The 22390-nt window shown below is 43.6% G+C and overlaps 2 protein-coding genes and 1 long non-coding RNA gene across 5 annotated transcripts in view; 1 reads left to right on the top strand and 2 right to left on the bottom strand.

The window, feature by feature from the left end:
• The window catches only part of phc2a (polyhomeotic homolog 2a (Drosophila)), a 20765-nt gene extending 17305 nt beyond the window's left edge, over positions 1 to 3460 (top strand). The window contains exon 8 of the mRNA XM_036008530.1: positions 3433 to 3460. The gene's annotated coding sequence lies outside the window, so the exon portion shown is untranslated. The remainder of the gene's footprint in view (positions 1 to 3432) is intronic.
• kiaa2013 (KIAA2013 ortholog) overlaps positions 1 to 22390 on the bottom strand; it is a 27191-nt gene that overhangs the window by 2989 nt on the left and 1812 nt on the right. Inside the window, exons 2-5 of one of the 3 annotated variants that reach the window (XR_004899102.1) lie at positions 20250 to 20936; positions 14741 to 15594; positions 5460 to 5538; positions 3428 to 3453 (exon numbers count right to left, since the gene is read on the bottom strand). Coding sequence is in view for 1 of the 3 variants with exons in the window: in XM_036008527.1 (XP_035864420.1) it covers positions 5438 to 5445; positions 5496 to 5538; positions 14741 to 15594; positions 20250 to 20936 (1592 nt within the window). In the remaining 2 variants the exon portion in view is untranslated. The other 2 variants (XR_004107056.2, XM_036008527.1) reach the window with 2 other exon arrangements.
• On the bottom strand, positions 7412 to 8819 carry LOC116058744. Its single transcript, XR_004107104.2, has 2 exons — positions 8250 to 8819; positions 7412 to 7759 (listed from the first exon to the last, which is right to left on the bottom strand). It is a non-coding gene; the product is annotated as an uncharacterized LOC116058744 (long non-coding RNA).

The following is a 22390-nucleotide window of genomic DNA, read 5'->3' on the forward strand; positions in this document are numbered from 1 at the left end:
GAGATCTCGTGGGTCCTCGTGACTACAGCTGTCAGTCATGGCCGCAGCCGTGCCGCAACAAATCCGGACCTGGTGGGTATTGACGGACGGCGGAGCACGCAGCCGTTCCGCAGCGGAGCCGGTCCGCAGACGTTCCGCATCCAGTGGACAAAAACATGTTGCTAAGGTCTAAACCAAGAAATATATGCAACAAATTGTCAGATGACATAATTATACAGTTTCCCACAACAATAAACTTTTATTGTCAGTTAAGCAAAATTAAACTTTTACACGATCACAAACCATTCAAGTACAATCCAATCCAATTATGGCTATAGCCATTAGCTTATTTTTTTCATTAAGGCACACTCAGTAGTTCACATGAAATAAGGAGACTGGATAAAACCCACAAACTTAAAATGAAAATGCTGAACAATCCTCAAATATGGTGAATCAGAAAGGCCATATAGGCTCAATCATAAATACACTCTGACATGACAATGATCTCCATTGACAAAAGAGAAGTTTCTAACACATTATTTGTGCCTTAATTAATATTTAATAAGGTCTTTGTGCCTTATTACATTTACTTGATCTGTCACAATAAGGATGTGATTTTGAAGTCTAAGAGATTGGAGAGAACCAATAAGAACCCATACATAGAATGGTAGCCATTAACAAGTCATTTAAGTTATATATACACGTGTGTTTAGATGAGTTGACAGTGGACAGAGTGATCAGTTTAGTAAAAGCATTTTTGAAGCTAGATGCCCAACAGCCCCTACTCAAAAGTGTATCTTTAAAAATACAAATAGAAATGTGGTAACCATAGCTTCCAGGTCTGAGAAGTGAAGCCGACGCTGAAGCTCCTTAAAGCTGCGTTCTCTCTAACTTCCAGCAGGGGGCGACTCCACCGGCTACAAAAAGAAGTCTGTTTCTATAGAAGTCTATGAGAAAATGAGCCTACTTCTCTCTTCATTTATTACCTCAGTAAACATTTTCATAATGAGTTGATGGTCTCAATCGCTAGTTTCAAGTCTTCTTCAACACAGCATGATGTTCATTTAGTAAATGATGCTCCCATTTATTTTAAAATAGAGGATAAAGCAGGGGATGTTTTAGGACCTGTCAATCAGGACAGAGGCTTAGCGATGCTAACTATGCTAACACTGTGGACATTAAAATAGACCTCAACTTGTTTTTGGGTGTTGACCGTATTTTCATCTTAAACTTTGACCCTCTCACTGTGTGTTTTCACTTCGGCAAAGTCAACTGGAACATTTTGGTCGCCTAAAAAATGTCTTGTTCAGCTTTCTGCCAACCAAGCTAGCTAGCTACTGCTAGCGTCAGCGTAACGTAAACTTAAGGGAATGTTTGCCGATTTTCTGTTCTGTTCACATTGACCAGCAAAAAGTGTGTGGTGGGTTAATCAACACCTACAGTTGGGTTTCATCTAGTCAGGATCAACGGAAATAATTCCCAGGATAATTGAGTGACATCGATGTCCCTCATTTTCCTCTTCCTCTCTCTAAGTGAGAGAGAGTTGAAATGTGAGAAAATGTCAAGTTTTGAAGAGATTTGGAGGGTGAGACAAGTCAGGCCTGCTTGGTTCTTTCAGGGAATGATTGTAAAGACTTACAAAGAATATGTTTAGGGCATTTCCTCTCTAACTGGGAGGTTTTGGGACTGATTGGTGGGATTGCTGTGGACGAAGTACACACGGAGATACACTGGTAAGAGCTAATGAGGTTTAACCATGTATCAGCTAATTTAAATAGCTCACATTACTGTATTGTGTCAACAGTTAACTTCAGTTAATATTGGATGTGGCGTTTTCTTCTGCAGGGTGCAAATGTTCCACCAGAACAAGTTCCTTCCTGAAAGGGGGCGTAGCACAAAATTCTGGGCCCTGCAGAAAGGCATTTTCTATGGGCCCCTTCTCACATCCACAGCTTTTCATTCTAGCATCTTTTTGGGCCCTCCTCACATGAGGGCTCTGGGTACTCAGTCCCTCCAGTCCGACGCACCTGCTTCCCGACACTATTTAGCAGAGCCACCGTCGCTGCGTCCGGAGCTTAGCGCCGCCCAAGAGGGGGACTTTAAGCATGAATTTTGTGCAACAAACTTACATTAAAGTCCCGTGTATTACAGCATTGTCGCTCAATACTGGACCAATAACAAAGATTTTTCTTCACATTAGTTAAACACCAATGGGTAATAGGGTCCAGGCTAAAAAAAATAACTACAAAAATGACCCTTTGATTGAAAACAAATCCCTCTGGTTGAGTCATTTCTAGTTTCCAGTGAGATCAGAGAGTTTAAAAAGGAGATTCTGTCACATTAATGTAGTCTAAAGGCGCTGTCACACCAACCCCATAATTGGCCGTCGGACAGTCTGGCGAGGTCGGTGACTCGAGTCTGTTCGGTGTGTTCCGTGCCGTCGTCGGTCAGAGGAGCCGTCGGAGTCAAATCGGCCAGTGGGCAGTCAGACTCAATGACCAATCTGATTGGTGGAGCGCTAACCCAGAAATGACGAGCGGGATGAGCCTAACGCCTCTCAAAATCTGACGAAAATCTTTCAAACTGACCTTTGTCGATCTGAAATGAAGACAGATTCAGCAGCTGCACGGCCTATTTCTCTCTTAAAATGTTTTCAGAAACACGTTTCGCTGAACTATTTTAGTACAATATGAGATCGTATTCTGAACGAGCCGCCATTATGCTCGGTTGTAAATCCGGGAGCAGCCAGACCCACGTGACGCGTTCGTCCAATCGGCTGCCGGTTTTCATTTTTTGGGCGACAATACAGATTAGCGCAGCCTGCTGTTATGGAGACGTATTACGTCTCACGCACACGCAGAACGTACGCTCAAGTCGCCGTCGCTTCGGTGACTTTTTTGACCAACTTGGGGAGGCCGTCGGGTTGGAGGGTCAGAGCCTTTAAATGTTTTCTTAAAATGCTGTTTAAGCAAAAATGCAAAACATCCAGTTAAATTTTTTTTAAAAATTAAAAATATTTGCTGCATGAACTGAATAACTAAAAGGTAGTGGACTGTTGGTCAGCTAAAAGACATTCATATATGTAAACTTGTGACGGGCATTTTTTTATGATTTTCTAACATTTTTTAAGACAAATTGATTAAATCAAGAAAACAAGCAGATCAATCAATAGTGACAATAATAGTTAGTTACAGCCAGGGCTTTAAATTAAACTTTTTTAATCACCAGCCACCACGGCTAGTGGATTTATAAAGTTACCAGCCAATCAGATTTTCCACTAGCCAAATTGTTACTAATTTCAACAAATTTTTTATAACTTTACAATTTAATTTGAAGCGATACCGCACACTTGGCACGTAGCAGACAGTTCGACACATCACCACACAGTGTTCATGGGAAATGTAGGATTAGAACTACAAGCAGTGTCAGACAAAGATGTTTTCTAAACCACAAACACACACACACACACACACAAAACTGCCCAAATTTCTTGCTGGAAAACCAATCTGCACCCGGCCGATTCAAACAGACGCTTCTCTTCATTCATCGCCGGACAAATTGGCTCCTAACTTTACAATTTTACCCGCCAATTTTTAATCGGCATTTGGCGAGTTGGCGGGTGTTAATTTAAAGCCCTGGTTACAGCGCTATTTGGTTTTAAAGTGACGTAGACACTCAGTTTTGACCTACATGTCTCTACATCAGGGGTGTCAAACATACGGCCCGTGGGCCAGAACCGGCCTGCCAAAGGGTCCAATCAGGCCCAACTGGATGACTTTGCAAAGTCTGAAAATTGCAGTTAAAGGACAATTCCGGCGCAAAACGAACCCAGGGGTTATTAACTGATGTGTACCCACTCTGTCGCTCTCTGGGACATGTTGTCATGCTAATCCAATGAGTTTGGAGCTTTAACGGGGCTACCGCGGACCGCTGGTTAGCTTACAATGCTAGTATGTAGGGCATGGGGACACTCAAATTAATTCGCTATTTAATACCACTAAAAACGCTCGAAACATCACCACAATTTAACGTTAGCATAATTAGGGTCCCTAAATGTGAACCGAAGCATTGACAACGTTGTAAGTGTACAGATAGTTTATTAAAAAGATAGATTATAAAGACAGTCGCGTTCATGTTTACTTGCGGGAGCCATCTTGGAAACCAGTCATGACTAGTCGAACGCCGTGCAACGTGGAATCTCCGTAGACAGTATGGGAATTCCACGTTGCACGGCGTTCGACTAGTTAGTTTAGGGACCCTAATTATGGTAACCTTAAAGTGTGGTGATGTTTCGAGCCTTTTTAGTGGTATTAAATAGCGATTTAATTTGAGTGTCCCCATGCCCTACATACTAGCATTGTAAGCTAACCAGCGGTCCGCGGTAGCCTCGGTAAAGCTCCAAACTCATTGGATTAGCATGACAACATGTCCCAGAGAGGGACAGAGTAGGTACACAACAGTTAATAACCCCTAGGTTCGTTTTGCGCCGGAATTGTCCTTTAAGTAATTCATTCCAATTCACCACTTAAATCTCAGAGCAAACTTCCAATTCGTATTCCATCATTGGCGTGTTATCAAGACACATACTTGCTTTTTAGCGTGTTTATCAATGCCGTTTGGCCTCCATTGACTTACATTACCTTGCGATTGCGCGTGAATTGACACCGTAGCGAGTAGTATGAAAGGGCGAAAATCCAGGAATGGTGTCCCACTTGTGACGTTTCCTTTCCACGTTTGTTCTTTTCCTAAACTCAACCGTAGCCTCGCGATAACACGCCACGTGGCTTTAGAAAGTGGCGTGTATGTTTACGCTGTGACGTTGCAGACTGCCGTCCGCTGTATACAGCGTAGACATACACGCGGATAGCTCAAAATGCGTACACATAACACGCCACTTGGCTTTAGGAAAGTGGCGTGTATGTTTACGCAAAGTCACGATGTCATGTTGCTCAGAGAATATCCAAGTTTTTTCCCCGTAAATTTACGACTTTAATCTCAGATATTCTGAGATTTTTCTCTGAATATTACCCCTATCTCCCGGGTCCATCACATTTTTTGTTTTCCTACAACGGCCGTAGAACTGTCGTAGCAGAAGCAACTTGCGTTTGCCAACATCAAGCTGACAAGAAACGGTGTGGCAGATCAAGTTTCTGATTCTTTCTGGAGTAGTTCACTGGTCTGGCCCACTTGTGATCAAATTAGGGTTACTGTATGTGGCCCATGAACTAAAATGAGTTTGACACCCCTGGTGTACATCGTCTCACAGCAGGATAGACTATACGTTTTCGTTTTGCTCTCCTGCCTTCTAATGTCTCATTCACGTCTTCCTGTTGCATTATCTTTCATCTCATTCATCTTGCACTTTTAATAAAACAGCAAATAGAAAAAAAATAATGGCTGTCATTCAGCTGCAGCACACCCATTATTTATTATGCATTATCTCGCCTGCTGCCAAAGGTCAAGCAGAACCACTATACACGCACACATGTTGAATTCAACACGTGATGTTCAAGCAGCAATCCTGGGGTCACAGCAGCCGTCCTCACTTTTGTGGGCGACCTGGTGAAGTCAGAGCGGAAGGATTAGAAAAACAGCTGTGAAAAAATGACTCACTAACCCCAAACCCACCCACACTTGGCGGGAAGCTAGAAGGGAGACAGCTATGGCGACGACGGTTACGTTTAGACGCCGCAACGAAACGTTAAAAGGTGCCGTAGGTAGGATTGTGAAGATCCAGGACTTAGCTAAAGAATTTGAACATCGACAACTTCTCAGTCCCTCCCCCCTTTTCCGCTAAAGCCCAAAACGGTCTCCTAAGCCCCTCCCCCCACAAGGGAGAATGAATGCGTGTGCATGAGCAGTGATTGACACGCAGTTAGACACCCCCCCCCCCCGGCCCTGATTGGTGCATCTGAACAGTTAGACACCCCCCCGGCCCTGATTGGTGCATCTGAACAGGGAGCGGTGGATTTTTGTAAATCCCACTACAGGCTGTAGGTGGAGCCAGAGGAGCCAGATTAATTTTTTTAATTACCTGCTTCATGTAGTTCTACTGAAACATAGGGTCAGTTTCAGCAAACATGACAGAAAGTTAGTTTAATAAGTCTTACCTACCGCACCTTTAAGTTTAGGAAAAAGATCCGTTTCCTGGGCAAAAGTATTAAATTATATTATATTAGATTGCGCGAGATCAGAATCCGAATACGTTATTGATCCCCCTCGGAGGAAATAGTTTAGTTGCAGTTGCTCACAGTCAAATTCAAAGTAAAAATAAGAGTAAGAAAAAAAGTCAATAAGTGTATAAAGTAACAGCTCAGTGCAAGAAATGAAAACGGTAATTAGGAGAGGTTAGGTTTACGTTAAAAAGATGATGTTGCTTAACCCTTGTGTTGTCTTCCCGTCGCCTATGCAACTTGTGGTATTTCTATGCTTTTCCTGACGTTTCTGTCACTTTTTACGGAATTTTTGTTGCGTTTTTAAAAACTTTTTGCCGCTTTTTTTCAACGTTTTTGAAGCCTTTTTTTTTTTAACATTTTTTTTTTTCAACATTCTTTTTTTTTCTCCAAATGATATTTTGACATTGACATTTACCTGATGAAGGTCTGAGACCTAAACGTTGTATTTTTCTAAATAAATTATTGCTTGCGTAATAGTCAGTGTGCGGGACTTTCTCTAAGCTTTTGATCATATCCTACGCACCTGCCCGACAAAAGAGGTGTGCAAAAAAGCTTTCTTACGTTCTCCAAATGATATAAAAGGCTTCGGGGAAGACCCAGGACTAGGTGGAGGGACGTCCAGCTGGGAGGAGGCCTCGGGGAAGACCCAGGACTAGGTGGAGGGACGTCCAGCTGGGAGGAGGCCTCGGGGAAGACCCAGGACTAGGTGGAGGGATTATATCTCCAACCTGGCCTGGGAACGCCTTGGGATCCCCAGTCGGAGCTGGTTAATGTGGCTCGGGAAAGGGAAGTTTGGGGTCCCCTGCTGGAGCTGCTACCCCCGCGACCCGATACCGGATAAGCGGACGAAGATGGATGGATGGATGATATAAAAAATTTAATAAAACACCCAAATCCAATGAGAACAGTGAACTGACCATTTATTTTACTTGTAAAGAGCGTTGTATGGAACTACCCACGTTATTTTCTTTGACAATTTGGTTGAAAGAAATCCAAATTTCTGATATATAGGCTAGAAACTTTGAAAATGGGTCATATTTGACCCGAGGACAACAGGAGGGTTAAAACAATGGACTGTAGACATTTTGCCTAACTTTTGGCCAAAGCTGTATCCCTTCTAGCTCCACCCCTGCCTCCCGAAAAGAAGGAAGAAGAGAAATGAAAGCATACAGACATGCAGAAGATGAGAGATCTGTGATTGGAGCACCACAGGGTGCGACAGATCGGTCAGCAGTGAAGAGCCAAAGCCAGCCCATAGATTTCTTGAAATTTAATTGAGTGATTCAATATAAAACATCATCATTAACAGTAGATAAAGACTTCTGGCAAAGTGAGCACACGCAGTCCAAGCTGATCAGAGACGAACATTTAGCAGCACACCCTTCTCTAAACGTTCCCAGCCGGTCTCAACAAGAGAACATCTGTAAACAAGCAGCTGTTTGAACATGACAACAGACATCTTACTACACCGAGTTCCAATTTTAAGGCTACGTCTTCACAGCTACGTTTTCATTTTTAAGCGGCGTTTTTGAGATAAAAACGATCTCCGTCCACACAAGAGTTTTAGCTCCAAGCCGTCTGACAACACATATCACATGACCGTTCTAGAGCCCGACTGACATATCAGCGGGCCGATATTATCGGCCGATATTATCGGCCGATATTAGGTATTTTCCAAACTATCGGTATCTGCATTTATAATGGCTGATAAATAAATATTTAAAAATTAAAATAAAAACGGACGAAACCCCCTTCAGCCATGTTCTGAGTGTTGGCGTTGCATAGTTTGTCCACCAGAGGGCGCTCTACTACATTTAATTTATCAAACTTTGATATATTTTGATGTTCTGTTGTGACAATAAAACAAGTTTATTTTTAAACTGCATTATCATATTATTTTAGTGAGGACTCATAAATAACTACAAATACCTAATGTTAGAGAAATCTGTTTGATGTTTCGCTACGCGTTTCTGGATTTTTTTTTTTTTTTAATAATATATATCAGCCGATATATCGGAATATCGGATTTTTAAAATCACCAAATATTTGTATCGATATCGGCCTTAAAAGTCCCGTATCAGTCGGGCTCTAGACCGGTCACACACACTGGGCACGTGCGTGTCGGTGTAAACAGGAAGCAGATAGTCTGGTGTTACTCTGCGGTTGAAAATCATGGATGTAGAAGTTGAAAATACAGAAAAGACACAACAACGGTGAACAGTAAGAGCAGGGATGTATTACCTTGGACTGACAACGAGGTGGAACTGTTACTGAAAGGTCTGTAAGCTATCTAACCGATAAGACTGACGCGCTTCCTCGTTTCCAAACGTCTCCGTTTCTGTCCGTCCAGACTACAACGCAACCCCGGAGTTTTCAAACCAAAACGGGGGCAGCAGTGTCTCCAAATGTCTCTGTTTTAGGATCTCGAGAAGGCCGGAGCAGTGTGGACATGAGGCCTATACGTAGCTAAAGACATTCGTTTTTAAACCAAAACGTAGTAGTGTAGCTGTAGCCTTATATGTAGGATCAATTCATGACAATCATCAGTCCTTCCAGAAAAATCTCAGTCTTTTTGTGATTGGCAAAAATCTTTGATTATGCGGCACGTTTTCTTAAAAAATGCGATGGAATATGCGGGATATTTACGCAATTTCATGCGATGAAATTGCGGGAACTTGCAAAAACTGCGGTTTCATCATGGCTTCATAGCGGGGTTTGCAGCTTTTCGATGATAATCACGTCGAACGTTCCCATGGCAACAGGGGAAAACGGCTGCTCTTGTGTGAAGTAAACGCAACATTTTTCAACTTTCTGCTAAGATATATGTGACTTTTTTTGCAGCGAAAATGCGGGGATTGTGAAATCATGCAAGCCCCGCATATTTTGCGCGGAAATCTGCAATTTATGAGGCGAAAGTGCGCATAAATATGCAGACTTTGGCTGATTATGCATTGAATTATGCGATCGCATAATCACGTTTTTCTGGAGGGACTGAATCATCTCCCTTAAAAGAAGCGTAAGATTTATTCCAACTTGGGTTTTATTTATTTGTCCGTAGCTCTGGACAGGTACACAGCAGTCAGAGGGTCAGACAGGCTGGAAACAATTAGTTTAGCTAGCGCACACGTGTCAAACTCAAGGCCTGCGGGCCAAATCCGGCCCCCCATATCAATTTAGGTTCACAATAAATGTTGGCCCGCCTAGTTGTGCGACCAAGCCAAAAAGACGAGAAACTTGTCGTAATACTTTACTACTTTGAGACTCAGAAATGTTCACACATCCAGTTTGCATATTTAGGCAGCGAAACAGGTTGTTGCGAGTAGTCTGTGTGGTAGCCTGCTTTTTAAAAAGTAACCATAATTCATCGTTTTGCTACTTGCTAAACTCTATGACGGCTGAGCTTTTTTAGGGCTTCATGTCGACCAAACTGTAAGTGAGGAAGCTATGCGAGACGTGCAAAAATACAGTCAAAAATGTTTCTGCTTTTTCTATGGAATAAAATCATGTCAGCAAACTAAACATCTGGTGTTAATGATTGTCATTTGCCAGTGTGGCCCTAAAAGATTCAGGGGGTTTTGAGAAAAGCTTCGGGGCTGGGGCCCCCCTCGCTCCGCCCCGGCTACAAACTCTGCTCACCTGAAACAAAGAGGTGCAAAATTGAGTTTGACACCCCTGATCTCGCGGATTATCTAAAGGCGCTGACACACAGAGCCGATAATCGGCCGTCAGACAGTCTGGCGAGGTCGGTGACTCGAGTCTGTTCGGTGTGTTCCGTGCCGTCGTCCGTCGGAGGAGCCGTCGGCCCAGAAATGACGAACGGGATGAGCCTGACTAACGCCTCTCAAAATCTGACGAAAATCTTTTAAACTGACCTTTGCTGATCTGAAATGAAGACAGATTCAGCAACCGCACGGCCTATTTCTCTCTTAAAATGTTTTCAGAAACACGTTTCGGTGAACTATTTTAGTCCAATATGAGATCGTATTCTGAATTAGTCGCCATTATGCTCGGTTGTAAAATCCGGGAGCAGCCAGACCCACGTGACGTATTCGTCCAATCGGCTGCCAGTTTTCATTTTTTTGGGCGACAATACAGATTAGCGCCGCCTGCTGTTATGGAGACGTATTACGTCTCGCGCACGTGCAGAACGTACGCTCAAGTCGGCGTCGCTTTGTGTGTTCCGAGGCACTTTTTTGAGAGACGGGAGCCGACTGATCAGTCCGACTGGCTTTCTGCCGCCGGTCGGCCGTCGGGTTAGTGTGTCAGAGCCTTAAAGCACTTGAAACATTGCTCATAACCCCTCATTGCACAGGAAAGACAGAGTTTGGGTAATACATCAGTCCTTCCAGAAAAATGCGGAGTTTTTCTGTGATTGTTGCGGGCAAAAATCCTTGATTATGCGTCACGTTTTCTTAAAAAATGCGATGGAATATGCCGGATATTTATGCAATTTTATGCGATGAAATTGCGGGAACTTGCAAAAACTGCAGTTTCATCGTGGCTTCATCGCGGGGTTTGCAGCTTTTCGATGATGTTCACGGCGCGTAATTACGTCACTTCATAATGTTCCCATGGCAACAGGGGAAAATGGCTGCTCTTGTGTGAAATAAACGCAACATTTTTCAACTTTCTGCTAAGATATATGTGACTTTTTTTGCAACGAAAATGCGGGGATTATGAAATCATGCAAGCCCCGTGTATTTTGCGCGGAAATCGGCGATTTATGCGGCGTATTTGAAAAAATGTGGCCCCCCGCATAAATATGCGGACTTTGGCTGATTATGCGTTGAATTATGCGATCACATAATCACGTTTTGCTGGAGGGACTGATACATTTACTGTTCGCCTTTGATTCTTCCTCTGAACAAGTCCGACTCAGCTGAAAGTTTGTTTACAGTCTGTCTGATCCGAAGCTTTCACCATGCTGCTGTATTTCAGCAAATTCACTTGTCGAGTACAATGTTGCAGCGACTAACCGTACCGACGACCAGAGCTACGGAAATGAAATTCAAGCTGTTAATAAAAAATAAAAAAGCTTTTCCTTAAATAATGATTTTAAAAAGGACCATACCAATGTGGATCATTTATTACAAATCTTGTCCATGTGACTTTCCTGCAAATCAGTAATTGTGTAAAAGTGAGTAGGGCTGGGTATTAGTGCTGCACGATATATGTATGTATGTATGTATATATATATATATATATATATATAGTGCTGGCGCAACACCTAATATATACACCTACACCTAATATTTCTGAAATCTCTTGTGAAAACATACCTACACTCAATTGTTTTGGTGCTTGAAATAAGTTTACAAAAGTCTTGGGTTTCACAAAAGTAGCGTAAATATATGAATAAATTAGTAAATAAATGTATAAAATTAAATTTTGTAATATTGCTTTTTGAGTAGGAGTGTTGTCAAACATCGCTTGGACTCCTCAGAGGGTTAACCCCCCCTTTCCCAACCAGCTAGCATGAGATAATGAGATATACCGATGCTTCCTGAGGTCTTCATCTGCTGCAGACAGAGAATCCACTCTGGGCTTTTTAACCCTCGTGTTGTCTTCCCGTTGACCTGCAATTTTTTGTTTTTCTGAGTCAAAATTTTAAATGAAAAACCTTTATCAACGTTTTGGTCTTGTTTTTCGACACTTTTGTGGCTTTCCTCAATGTTTTTTGTCACTTTTGTCGACTTTTTCTGAGCCTTTTGAAGTTTCTGTGGTTTTTTTGACATTTTTGTCACTTTTTTTTTTTTTTTACATTTTTGTCACTTTTTCTGTCACTTTTTTTTTAACATTTGTGTCACTTTTTCTGTCACTTTTTTAACATTTTTGTCATTTTTTTTGACATTTGTGTCACTTTTTCTGTCACTTTTTTTTGACATTTTTGTCACTTTTTTAACATTTGTGTCACTTTTTCTGTCACTTTTTTGACATTTTTGTCACTTTTTTCAACGTTCTTTTATCAATAGTTTTTTCTCAAAATGCTATAAAATTGACTAAAACACCCAAATCCAATGAAAGTAGTGACCTGATTATTTATTTAACTTGTGAAGAGCGTTGTAGTGAAACCATCCACGTTATTTCTTTGGACAATTTGTTTGAAAGAAATTTCGGCTATAGAAACTTTTTGAAAATGGGTCAAATTTGACCCGAGGACACCAGGAAGGATTAATCATCGGTATCGGATCATATCAACTATAAGTAAAATCAGAAATCAAATCAAAGCGGGACCTGAGAGAACCAGAGAAATGAGTGGCGATACCCAGCCTTAAACACAGCGCTACTAGTGGTCAAAAACCACACAAACGTCTCTTTAAATGTTATTGCACACTCAAACTGAAATGTCTAACAGCTTCCTTAACAACAATAAAGTTAGTCTTACTTACAAAAATAAAAGCAGACACAATGTCCACTGGAACGGATTACCTATTCAAACAAGAACGAATAATAAAAACTAATGAACTTCCTTGTGGAGAAAGACAAGAAAACCTATTACACTTTGGAAAATGTTCCTTCATTTAAAGTCTACAAGGTGATTTATTATAAATGCAAAAACACTGGTATGGTCCCCTAAGACTGCTCAGAAGAAGTGAAATAATATTAAATAACTCTTGTGCTTGTTTTGTTTCTTCCATTTGAAATCAATAGAATGCTTTACATCCCACGATGAGAAGAGCAGTCGAACAGACGGTGAGCTAAAATGCCGACGTAGACCAAACGGTTAACTGGAACTTAAAGGTCTGTGATCTTATATGAAGGCTACTTTTCAACTGGTGATTGTAACGGCTTAGGCTACATTTACATTGCTACGTTTTGGTTTAAAAACACTGCTCTGGGCGTTTCAGAGCCCCTAAACTGGGGATTAGACCGATTATCGGCCCTGGCTGATCATCGGGCCGTTTTCAGATGATCTGTATTAGAGTGCGGATCTGGCGCATTTTTCTGTCCGAGCCCGGCCCGCATCCGACAGGCATTAACATATTTATGTCCGAGCCCGGCACAGTTAAAATCTCATTTTTTTCCTCACACTAATGACACACGTACGTTTAAAGGAAGGCATTCGGAAATGTCAACAGATAAGGCATCAGCGCACACCGGGCAACTAGCGCACGTTAACACAGGCGCACACCTACATAATAAGCTGTTTTTTTTTATTTAAAATGTTCAATGTTATCGCGCTGATGTGACCGGGCCCGACCCGAACCCAAACATCATTTCTAAATATCTGTCTGAACCCGGCCCGGCCCGTCGGCTCGGTTTGGGTATCCATCCTCTAATCTGTATCAGCTTTTTATTTGCCTGATAACCGATAAAGTGAATGAATTAAAAAGTGCTCTACTTTGGTGCAGCTACAGCTCTTGTGTCTGTCCCTCTAATGTCCCGCCCACAGCACTCTCTGACTCTCTATTACTGAAAGCAGGGCGGCCTCTAGCTGACCCAGTAAGAGCTGACCCATGTAGGCTGAGTCCTTTGCAGCGGCGCGGGTTTGAGTCCGACCTGCGGCCCTTTGCTGCGTGTCATCCCCCATCTCTCTCCCACCTTTCCTGTCTATCCACTGTCACTATATAATAAAGGGAAAAGCCCCCAAAAAAATAATCTTACAATTTATTTTTACTGAAAGCATTTCAGTGGTTCATCAACTCGTAACAGGGTGAACGGCACTGCAGCATTCTCTTTGCGGCTCTCTACCGGCTATAACCGCACTATGCAAGTTTGCCAGATCGGGTAGCAGATCTGTAGTTCCAATGAGACATAAGAAACTACAATGGACAATTCCACTTCCAACCTGTAGGGGGACCGAAGAGGAAATGTGCTTTGGTGTCACTTTAAATACAGTTTTCTGTTGGACTTTGAAACGTTCCAAAAATGTTAATTTTGACTTCACTGTAAATGCATATCAGTTTCATTAACTACTAATAATCGGTATCTGTTAATCCCTAAACCGGAGACATTTGGAAACTCTTCTGACCCATTTTGGTTTGGAATCTGCCGGGTTGTGTTTCAGTCTCAACGGCCGCAAACAGAGACCTTTGGAGACACCGACGCCGACGCCAATGTTTGTATTGGTCACAACGGCTCGCTCTCTGAGACTTAAAGCTACTAACGTTACCATGGCACCTACCTGCAGCGGGCGGAGTCTCCACGCTGCCTCCTGTTTATGCCCAGTATACCAGAATGTGAGATCAGCTTTTGGCACAAAACTCAAACGCTTAAAAACCAAAACGTAGCCGTGTAGATGTAGCCTCACAAAGAGTGTCTAAGAGGAAACAGCCGCAGGGAAATCTTTATCAACTCCTTCAAACACAGAACAAAAACCTGCAGAATCCCCCCTTTGTGAGAGGGCAAAAGGGATTATGCCAACCCACTCCGAACATGGACCACGTGAGACGGGAAAATAGAGTTCACTCAGAGAAGGTGGAAAGCAAAAACCAACCCACAGAGAGAGAGAGAGAGAGAGAGAGAGAGAGAGAGAGAGAGAGAGAGGAAATCTTTGCCACCACACGCACAAGTCAAAAACAAACCAGAGCAGATCAGTTTGCAGTGTAGTCTTTCCAGTTGTGTTTTACCACCGCTGTTTATACCTTGCTCCTGAAGAGGGGCTTGGCGCCGGGGCCACAGTACTCGTTGTATATGAGCTTGAAGAGGAAAAGGTGGAAGAGCGTTATGAGCGAGGCCACGCTGAACCAGAAGAGGAAGGGCAGGCCCGGGTACCGGTTGGCCATGTGCTCCTCGTGGGCCAGGATGGCCTTGAGATGCAGCGTGTGGCGCAGGTCCTGCAGGTGCCGCAGGTCCGTGGAGATGTACAGCAGCGGCGTGATGGGCTGCGTCACCATCACGGGGAAGGTGTGGCCCTTGGTCTCCGACGTCAGCTCCACGGGCTCGTTGAGGCAGCCCGCCTCGCAGGCGTACAGCTTCACCGGCTTCTCCTGCGGCTTCACCGACACGTGGAGGAAGGGCTTCCCGACGGCGTCCAGCAGCACGGCCAGGTTGATCAGGTCCTGGTTGTAGTGGATGCCGCGCAGCGCGTAGCTGTTGTGCAGCACGTCCGGGTCGGCCTGGAACTGCAGGTGGTTCTCAGTGAACTGGAGGCCGCCGAAGCTGAGCGCCACGCCCTGCACGGCGCCGTGCGCGCCGGCCGCCACCAGGACCTTGCAGCCTCTCTTCTGCAGAGTCAGGGTCCACAGCGTGACCAGCTGCAGGATCTGGGCGGCGCTGCTCACGCGCTCGGGCCACAGGTTCTCAGCGTGCATGGTGGCGTGGCCGCTGAAGCAGTGGTCGGCGTAGTTGAGGCTGGACTCGAGGCGGTCGCGCACCTCACCCGGGAGACTCCGGTCCAGCAGAGGAGCCCAGGAGGAGGACAGGATGTAGTAGAGGGTGGTGTTCACCGTGCGGCTCGACGGGGTGTGGGAGTCCGTGATCTTCCGCATTTCAACGCCTGAATGAAACAAAGAAGCAGAAGCACAACTTCACGACAACCTGGCATGTAGCGGGTTTCCAACGACTGATTACTTTGACCGTCAAATGTTATTCTTAGGGCTGGGTATCAGGCAAAATATTCGAAAAATAGCGCCATAAGTTGGAAAAAGTGGCAAAAACTTTGGGGAAAAAAACTCACAAAAGGAGCCTAAAACGTCAATTTTTTTGTCTCGAAAAAGCAACAAATACCTTAAAAATGAAGCAACATTTTGGGAAAAAAAGCCCAGTTTGGATTATTGGGGAGTTGTCTCTGTGTAACGTGGAGTTTTCCTGCGTGTCTCTACGACGTGTAACGTTAGACAGCCAATCACAGACATCATCAGAGCTTGGTAGGCTCGCTGACGATGACATTTACTCCTTAGGTCGATTATTGACATTTGGTATTGAATGACGAGGCATTTTTCAATACTCGATACTAAGGAGGCAATTCGGTTGGTGCCTAAAAAGTACTGAATTCGGTACCCAGCCCTAGTTATTCTTGACGTTCCCGAGCCATAAGCGCACGGCACGTTACTTTGATAACTTTTAGCTACTCAATGCAGGATTAGCATGAATAAATGTTACCTTCTGTCTTATATTTGCCTTTGCGTGTTTACATTATTGCAATCAGTTGAATATATTTGGTAAAATATTCAAAACACTGGGGGCGACCTCTAGCTCACCCAGTAGGAGCGTGCGCCCCATGTTGGTTGAGTCCTCCAGCGTGACATTTGAAGGAAATACGGCGGATTTTACGGAAGTTTACGGTTACTGTCAACTGACGAGATGGATAGATGGCTTCAGACAGGCATTGCTTCCTCTGATGTCTCGACATAAGCAGCATAATTCTTCCTCATTAAGACGGCAACAGAGACGAGTGAGCCAGCCGTTTGTAAAAACTGGCAAAATTTGGCTGTAATTGTAATATACTGTTGAATTACAGTTTGGACCAACACACCCATGTTCTGTCCTCACAGTTTACATTACTGCCCTCAGGCTGGCGCTTTAGGGCACCACCCATGGAAAACAAACTACGCTATTCAAAGTCCTTTATTCCATCTGCTATCAGACTTTTAAATCTAGCCGATAGTCTCTGGAATGAGCATCCTCTTGTTTTCCTGAGGCGGGAGCTGCTTGTGTTCAACTTGTTTGGGAACCTGATTTATGTATCTGTCAAACAGGGCTGTGAACACTCGCTGCCCATCCCTTGTATTTTGTTTCTGACGAGCTGCTGTCTGTTGGGGTCTGGAGACCGCTGGAGACGGAACTGCCCTTCTTTACCTCTTGGGATAAATAAAGTAGTTTGAATTGAATTAAATTGAATTTGGAGGCTTACTGTTTTTGGGGATATTTTGGCAGTAAGGTGGTCTGTGAGGTTTTATTTTTTTATTGGGTAAGGGCTCCTGCACACTGGCTGCGTGGCGTGAGCGTGTCAGCTGCGTGGCGTGTCCGTTTTTTAATTTTGGCTCCCATGTTAACAGGTTATAGCTTGCACACTGCCTCCGTGACACGCACGTCTCAGAAAACACGCCTATTTTGGAAGCGTTTTCAGGCAAAATAGAATACGAAAAGATGTTAATATGTCATTTAGACACAAATACATTTAATAAATGACATTTTGATGTTTGACATAAATGCAGATATAAATGTAATTTAAAAAAGAATGATAAATAATTATCGATTTTCTAACATTGCACCTGTCAATACAGAATGAAATATTCTGTAGCCTATGTTACCGTCAATACTGCCGACGTTGTCTTTGCTGTAATCAAATACGTATATATTTATGTTTATGTTTCTGGAAACATACATGTGTACAGACAAGGCTAGCAGCAGCAGCGCTGCGTCAGACACCTTTCTGGTGTGTAAAGACAGAGAAAACGCCACACAGCCGCCACGCAGCTGACACGCAGCAGAAACGCCACGCTCACGCCACGCAGCCAGTGTGCAGGAGCCCTAAGTGGTCCTTGGTCTGAAAACGTTTAAGAAACACTGGTTTAGTGAGTCTGTCCCTCTGTGGAAAAGCAGAAACCCAAAGTAAGGTGATGTCTGTGAGTTACAAATAGGCAAATATGTTTCGTCCCTATTTAGTTCCTGGCAGAGGTTTTGCATACTTTTGACACTGGTGCAAGCACCCAACCAATCAGCAACCTCTTTACAGTCTACGCAAAGATTAAAACCAACCGAACCTCCTGACAGATCACGTGAGAAAGCATGATCTGCCCTAAAATCACTCCAGAGTTTAGATCCACAGCGGTCAGCATGTTACACAGTTATATATATAGTTAAATTCCTTCAATATATCAATCTGGGTCTAAGTATTGTTTACAGCCCTGCTGTATGTATGTTTAGCCTAGGGCTGCTTGATTATGGAAAAAAAATACAATCACGATTATTTCGGTCAATATTGAAATCACGATTACTCGTTGACTTCTGAAAAGATGTCACAATTACTTGAACTTAAAAAACAGTGGAAAAAGTTAAATAAATCAACAGTAAAAAAAAAAAAAAAAAAAAACACAAACAACTGTGAATGTTGCCTTAATACTTTTCCTATTTAAACTTAATTTTTAAATTCGGAACACGAGAAAATAAGAGTTCACTTGTGAAACGTAATGAGCTAAATAATTGTCTCTCGATTATTCTGTTTTTGTAATAAATTGGGAACAGAAATCATCATCACGATTAAATTTTGATTAATTGCACAGCCCTAGTTTAGCCACAGGGATGTAACGATGCATCGTCAACGGACCCCTTTGAATATGGCATGCAAGTTTGTCCTTCAACAATATTAAGCCTAACTTTGGAGCGTTAATTAGCCCCCCTTCCCAAAACGCTACAGCTTCTGAAAGACAGTGAAGTCGACCTAAAAGATTCAGGGCTTTTGAGAAAACATTTAGGGCTGGAGCCACAGAAGCCACTACAGAGATGTTTTCCTCCCATTTAGGGCAGCTATATGCACTATTTGTCAAGCCACTTGAGAACAGAATGCCTAAAAATCTGTACATCATTTGGGGAAAACATGACAGTTGCCAAGGAAAAGGATCATCCTGTAGAGCCGACATACTAGTTTTTGTCTAATTGTTCTCCAGCTGTCTCATCATTCTTCTTCAAAACCAGAACGCAACTAATTTTCCCTCGTGACACATCTGATGTTTCTCTTTTTAAGTTGGGCCACAGAAGCTATTTTTGTTACACTGTGCTGGAGGAGAGTTCACAGAATGAACGTGGATATTTTTCCCAGTAACAGAACTTTTGCTCCATTGATTCGCCGGTCCAGTCCGAGCCCGGCCGCGTCCGACAGAGCAGTAACCGAACCCGGCCCGAGCCCGACAGGCATTAAGATATTTATGTCCGAGCCCGACACAGTTAAAATCTTGTTTTTTCCTCTCATACTAATGACACATACGTTTGTTTGTGTGGAAAGCTTTCATTAAGCAGCTGTAGGAAGGCATTTGGAAATGTCAACAGATGAGGCATCAGTGCAACAATCGCACTTTAACACAGGCGCACACCTACATAATAAGCTTTTTTAAATTTAAAATGTTCAATGCCTTATCGCGCTGATGTGACCGAGCCCGACCCGAACCCGGACATCATTTCTAAATATCTGTCTGAACCCGGCCCGGGCCGGGTATCCATCCTCTAAGTCAGAGAGACACAAAGTTGATGTTATTCTAAAAACGCCGGTCAAACTCAAGGCCCGCAGGCCTAATCCGGCCCCCTCGCAGAGTTTGGTCCCGGCCCGCATATCTATTTGGGTTCACAATAACTTCTGACCCGCCTCGTGTGCGCCAAACCAAAAAGACGGGAAACTGTTTTCAAACTGCAATTACGCAACTCTCAAAGCAGAATTTGCCAGATTTGCCGACTTTGGTTCTGGGGGAATTTCGGAGTCTCAGAGAGTTTTCATATTCAGGCTGTGAAAGGCCTTGTTTTGCTTGAGTTACTAAACTCTATGATGGCTACGGAACCTTTTTACTAACTTTTTATGGCTTTGTGCGGACCAAGTTGTACGTGAGAAGGCTATATGAGACATGCAAATAATACAGTCAAACATATTTTACTTTCGATTAATAAAAGCATGTCAATAAACTCTACATTCCCGGGTTCAGTCTTGATTTCTATCATTTTACACGGGCTCGGGCTTGCGCTCCAGGTTGCGCGGTAAATGAGTGGTCAGGTGATGCGTTTCGATTAGCGCCAAAATGGATGCTGAGGAGGTGAAACGGAGGCTGGCCGCTGGAGGACTTATTTCATTTCTTTGTTCCAACTTCCAAGTGGCCGATAGCCTCCGTTAGTCATGAATACATGATGTTAAAACATGTATAAATTACTCATTCTTAACGAAAGACAAAAGAGCTGCGTGCGTGCGGCGCAGTCTCTTTTTTCTTTCTCTCCCTTTTCCGCCGAGTTGTGCGTGTGCCCGCTCGCGGCGTGAAGAGCGTGTCCGCGCTATTCTCTGACACTCTAATCACTGCTGATAGACATTTTGTACAGTCGGGCTGTAAACGGGTTCGGCCTTTAAAAAGCTGTCAATCAAAATGTACTTGTCAGGCTCGGGCCGAATTCTGTCGGGCACGGGCCTTTTCAGGCCCGATTACAGCTCTGGCCCCTGCTACAACCTCTGCTCACCTGAAATGAAGAGGTCCATCCAGGCCTGCTGGTGATCTACAACCAGCTCGTCCACGCTGGCCCTCAGCAGCTCGCCCAGCTCCTTTTTGGCTCCGTCTCTGAGGGCGGTGAAGGTCTCCTCCAGCTTGGAGGGCTCGATGGGCTCCGATGTCCGCACCACTGACAGGATGTTGTCTTTGTATTCTAACTTAGCAGGAACCTGGATCCTGCTGTTCAGCTTCTTGGCAACCACGACCACTAGAACCATGCGATTATTCTCCACGGGCACTCGGCCGGAGGAGAGCACTATCTCTCTGTCCTCCAGTTTCTCCACGCTGGAGGAGAACTTGCTCCCGAAGGAGGGGTTGCTGTAGGAAACGTCCAAGGAGGCAGCCTTGTCAGACGGGTTGTTGATGTGGATTCGCTGGAGATAGACGTTAGGTCTGCTTCTGTGCGCGATAAACTCCTCTCTGATGGTGACGCAGTCCCGGGCCGACTGCAGAGCGGCGGGTGAAGCGCAGCGGACTGACAGCACGGCTCCTTTCCGGAACCACAGCATGGTGGCCTGAGCCTCGGCACGCTTCCCCTCCAGATGGACGCCGACTCTCGGGGAGTACTCCGTCTGGTGGACCGGAGCCGAGCCGGGCTGTGAAGACGACGCCACCCACAGTTTGTTAGAGTCAATGTCAATAAGGATATGGCCGTTACCTGCAGTGGTGGAAGAAGTATTCAGATCCTTTACTTAACAGTACTAATACTACACTGTTAAAAATACTCTGTTACAAGTAAAAGTTCCTGCATTGAAAATGTTACTTAAGTGAAAGTCTTTAAGTATCATCAGGAAAATGTACTTAAAGTATTAAAGTACTCGATGCAGAATAATCCTCCCATTGTAGAAAGTCAGAGTGTAAAGGATCCAACCAGTTGTGTGTTTAATGGTCTGATCATCTCAGCTGGACTTGTAGGCCGTTATATTGTCGGCTAGTTTACTTTATAATAAAACATCAGATTTTATAAACTACATGTGTTTAGTGTGCAGAAGTCTTAATGTGTAAAGTAACTAGTAACTAAAGCTGTAACAGATGAATGTAGTGGAGTAAAAAGTACAATATTTCTCTCTCGAGGAGAAAATCAAATATAACGATATTTTTGACCAAATGCCTCGATATCGATACCGCAACGATATTGCAGTGTTGACTATTGGTGCTTTCACAAAATATTTACACAATGAGATTTTTGATAAATAATCACCAGTAATGTTGATATAATGTCTAATAATAGAACAGTTACAACAGTCTGGTAAGTTCATAAAATGACATAACTTTACTGTAATGCAGCCTTTAAAACCAGGAGAAGACACCACTTATGTCATATTACGATATCCAAAATCTAAGACGACATCTAGTCTCATATCACGATATATCAATATAATATCCATATATTGCCCGGCTCTAATATAAAGGCATTTGCAACATGAATTGATGCAGAAAAATTCACCAGAATGCAGAAAATGAAGTGTTTGACGCTCAAAATTTAAATTTTGCTCAAAAGTGGAGCTCTCAACCCCCCCCCCCCCCCCCAATGCTGAACCCAAAGTTACACCCTTGTCTGTAAATGACTTCATGCATGTGATTCACAGTAAACCGCCTGGGTCAGCTAAGTGTCAATAAGCTAAGTATATTTCCCTCTGAAATGTAGCGGAACAGAAGTACAAAGTGGCATGGAAAGAACAGACTCAAGTAAAGTACAAGTAGAGCTGGGCAATACAGAGGGTTTTCACCGACGTCACGTTCTGGGCGGTAACCTGGATATGCGGCCATGTTGGAGGCACTCGGTGTAAACAACTGAATGGAGTAATGGAGTATTGTGCACTTTGGATGCTTTAATACTTTATATCTAAACAACAGAAAAGCTCATCAAAACGCGTCCAAGATGCAAAGGCACATAGGGAAGGACTTGGACCACAAGAAAAGGCGCAATATTTTGAGAAATTACAGTTTACTGGCGGTGCAGATCCCTTCAAGTTGGCTCCCTCTTCTTGGACCCACGGCGACCCGGTGATTCTTCCATCAGTTACATATCCCGATATAGTCAACTACCTGGTTTTCTCGCTGAGCCCATACACAGCAGAAGACCTTAAATCCTACAAAGGTTTGGAGGCT

The sequence above is a fragment of the Sander lucioperca genome, chromosome 12 (assembly GCF_008315115.2).
Source record: "Sander lucioperca isolate FBNREF2018 chromosome 12, SLUC_FBN_1.2, whole genome shotgun sequence".
In the NCBI taxonomy this organism is placed as follows: Eukaryota; Metazoa; Chordata; class Actinopteri; order Perciformes; family Percidae; genus Sander; species Sander lucioperca.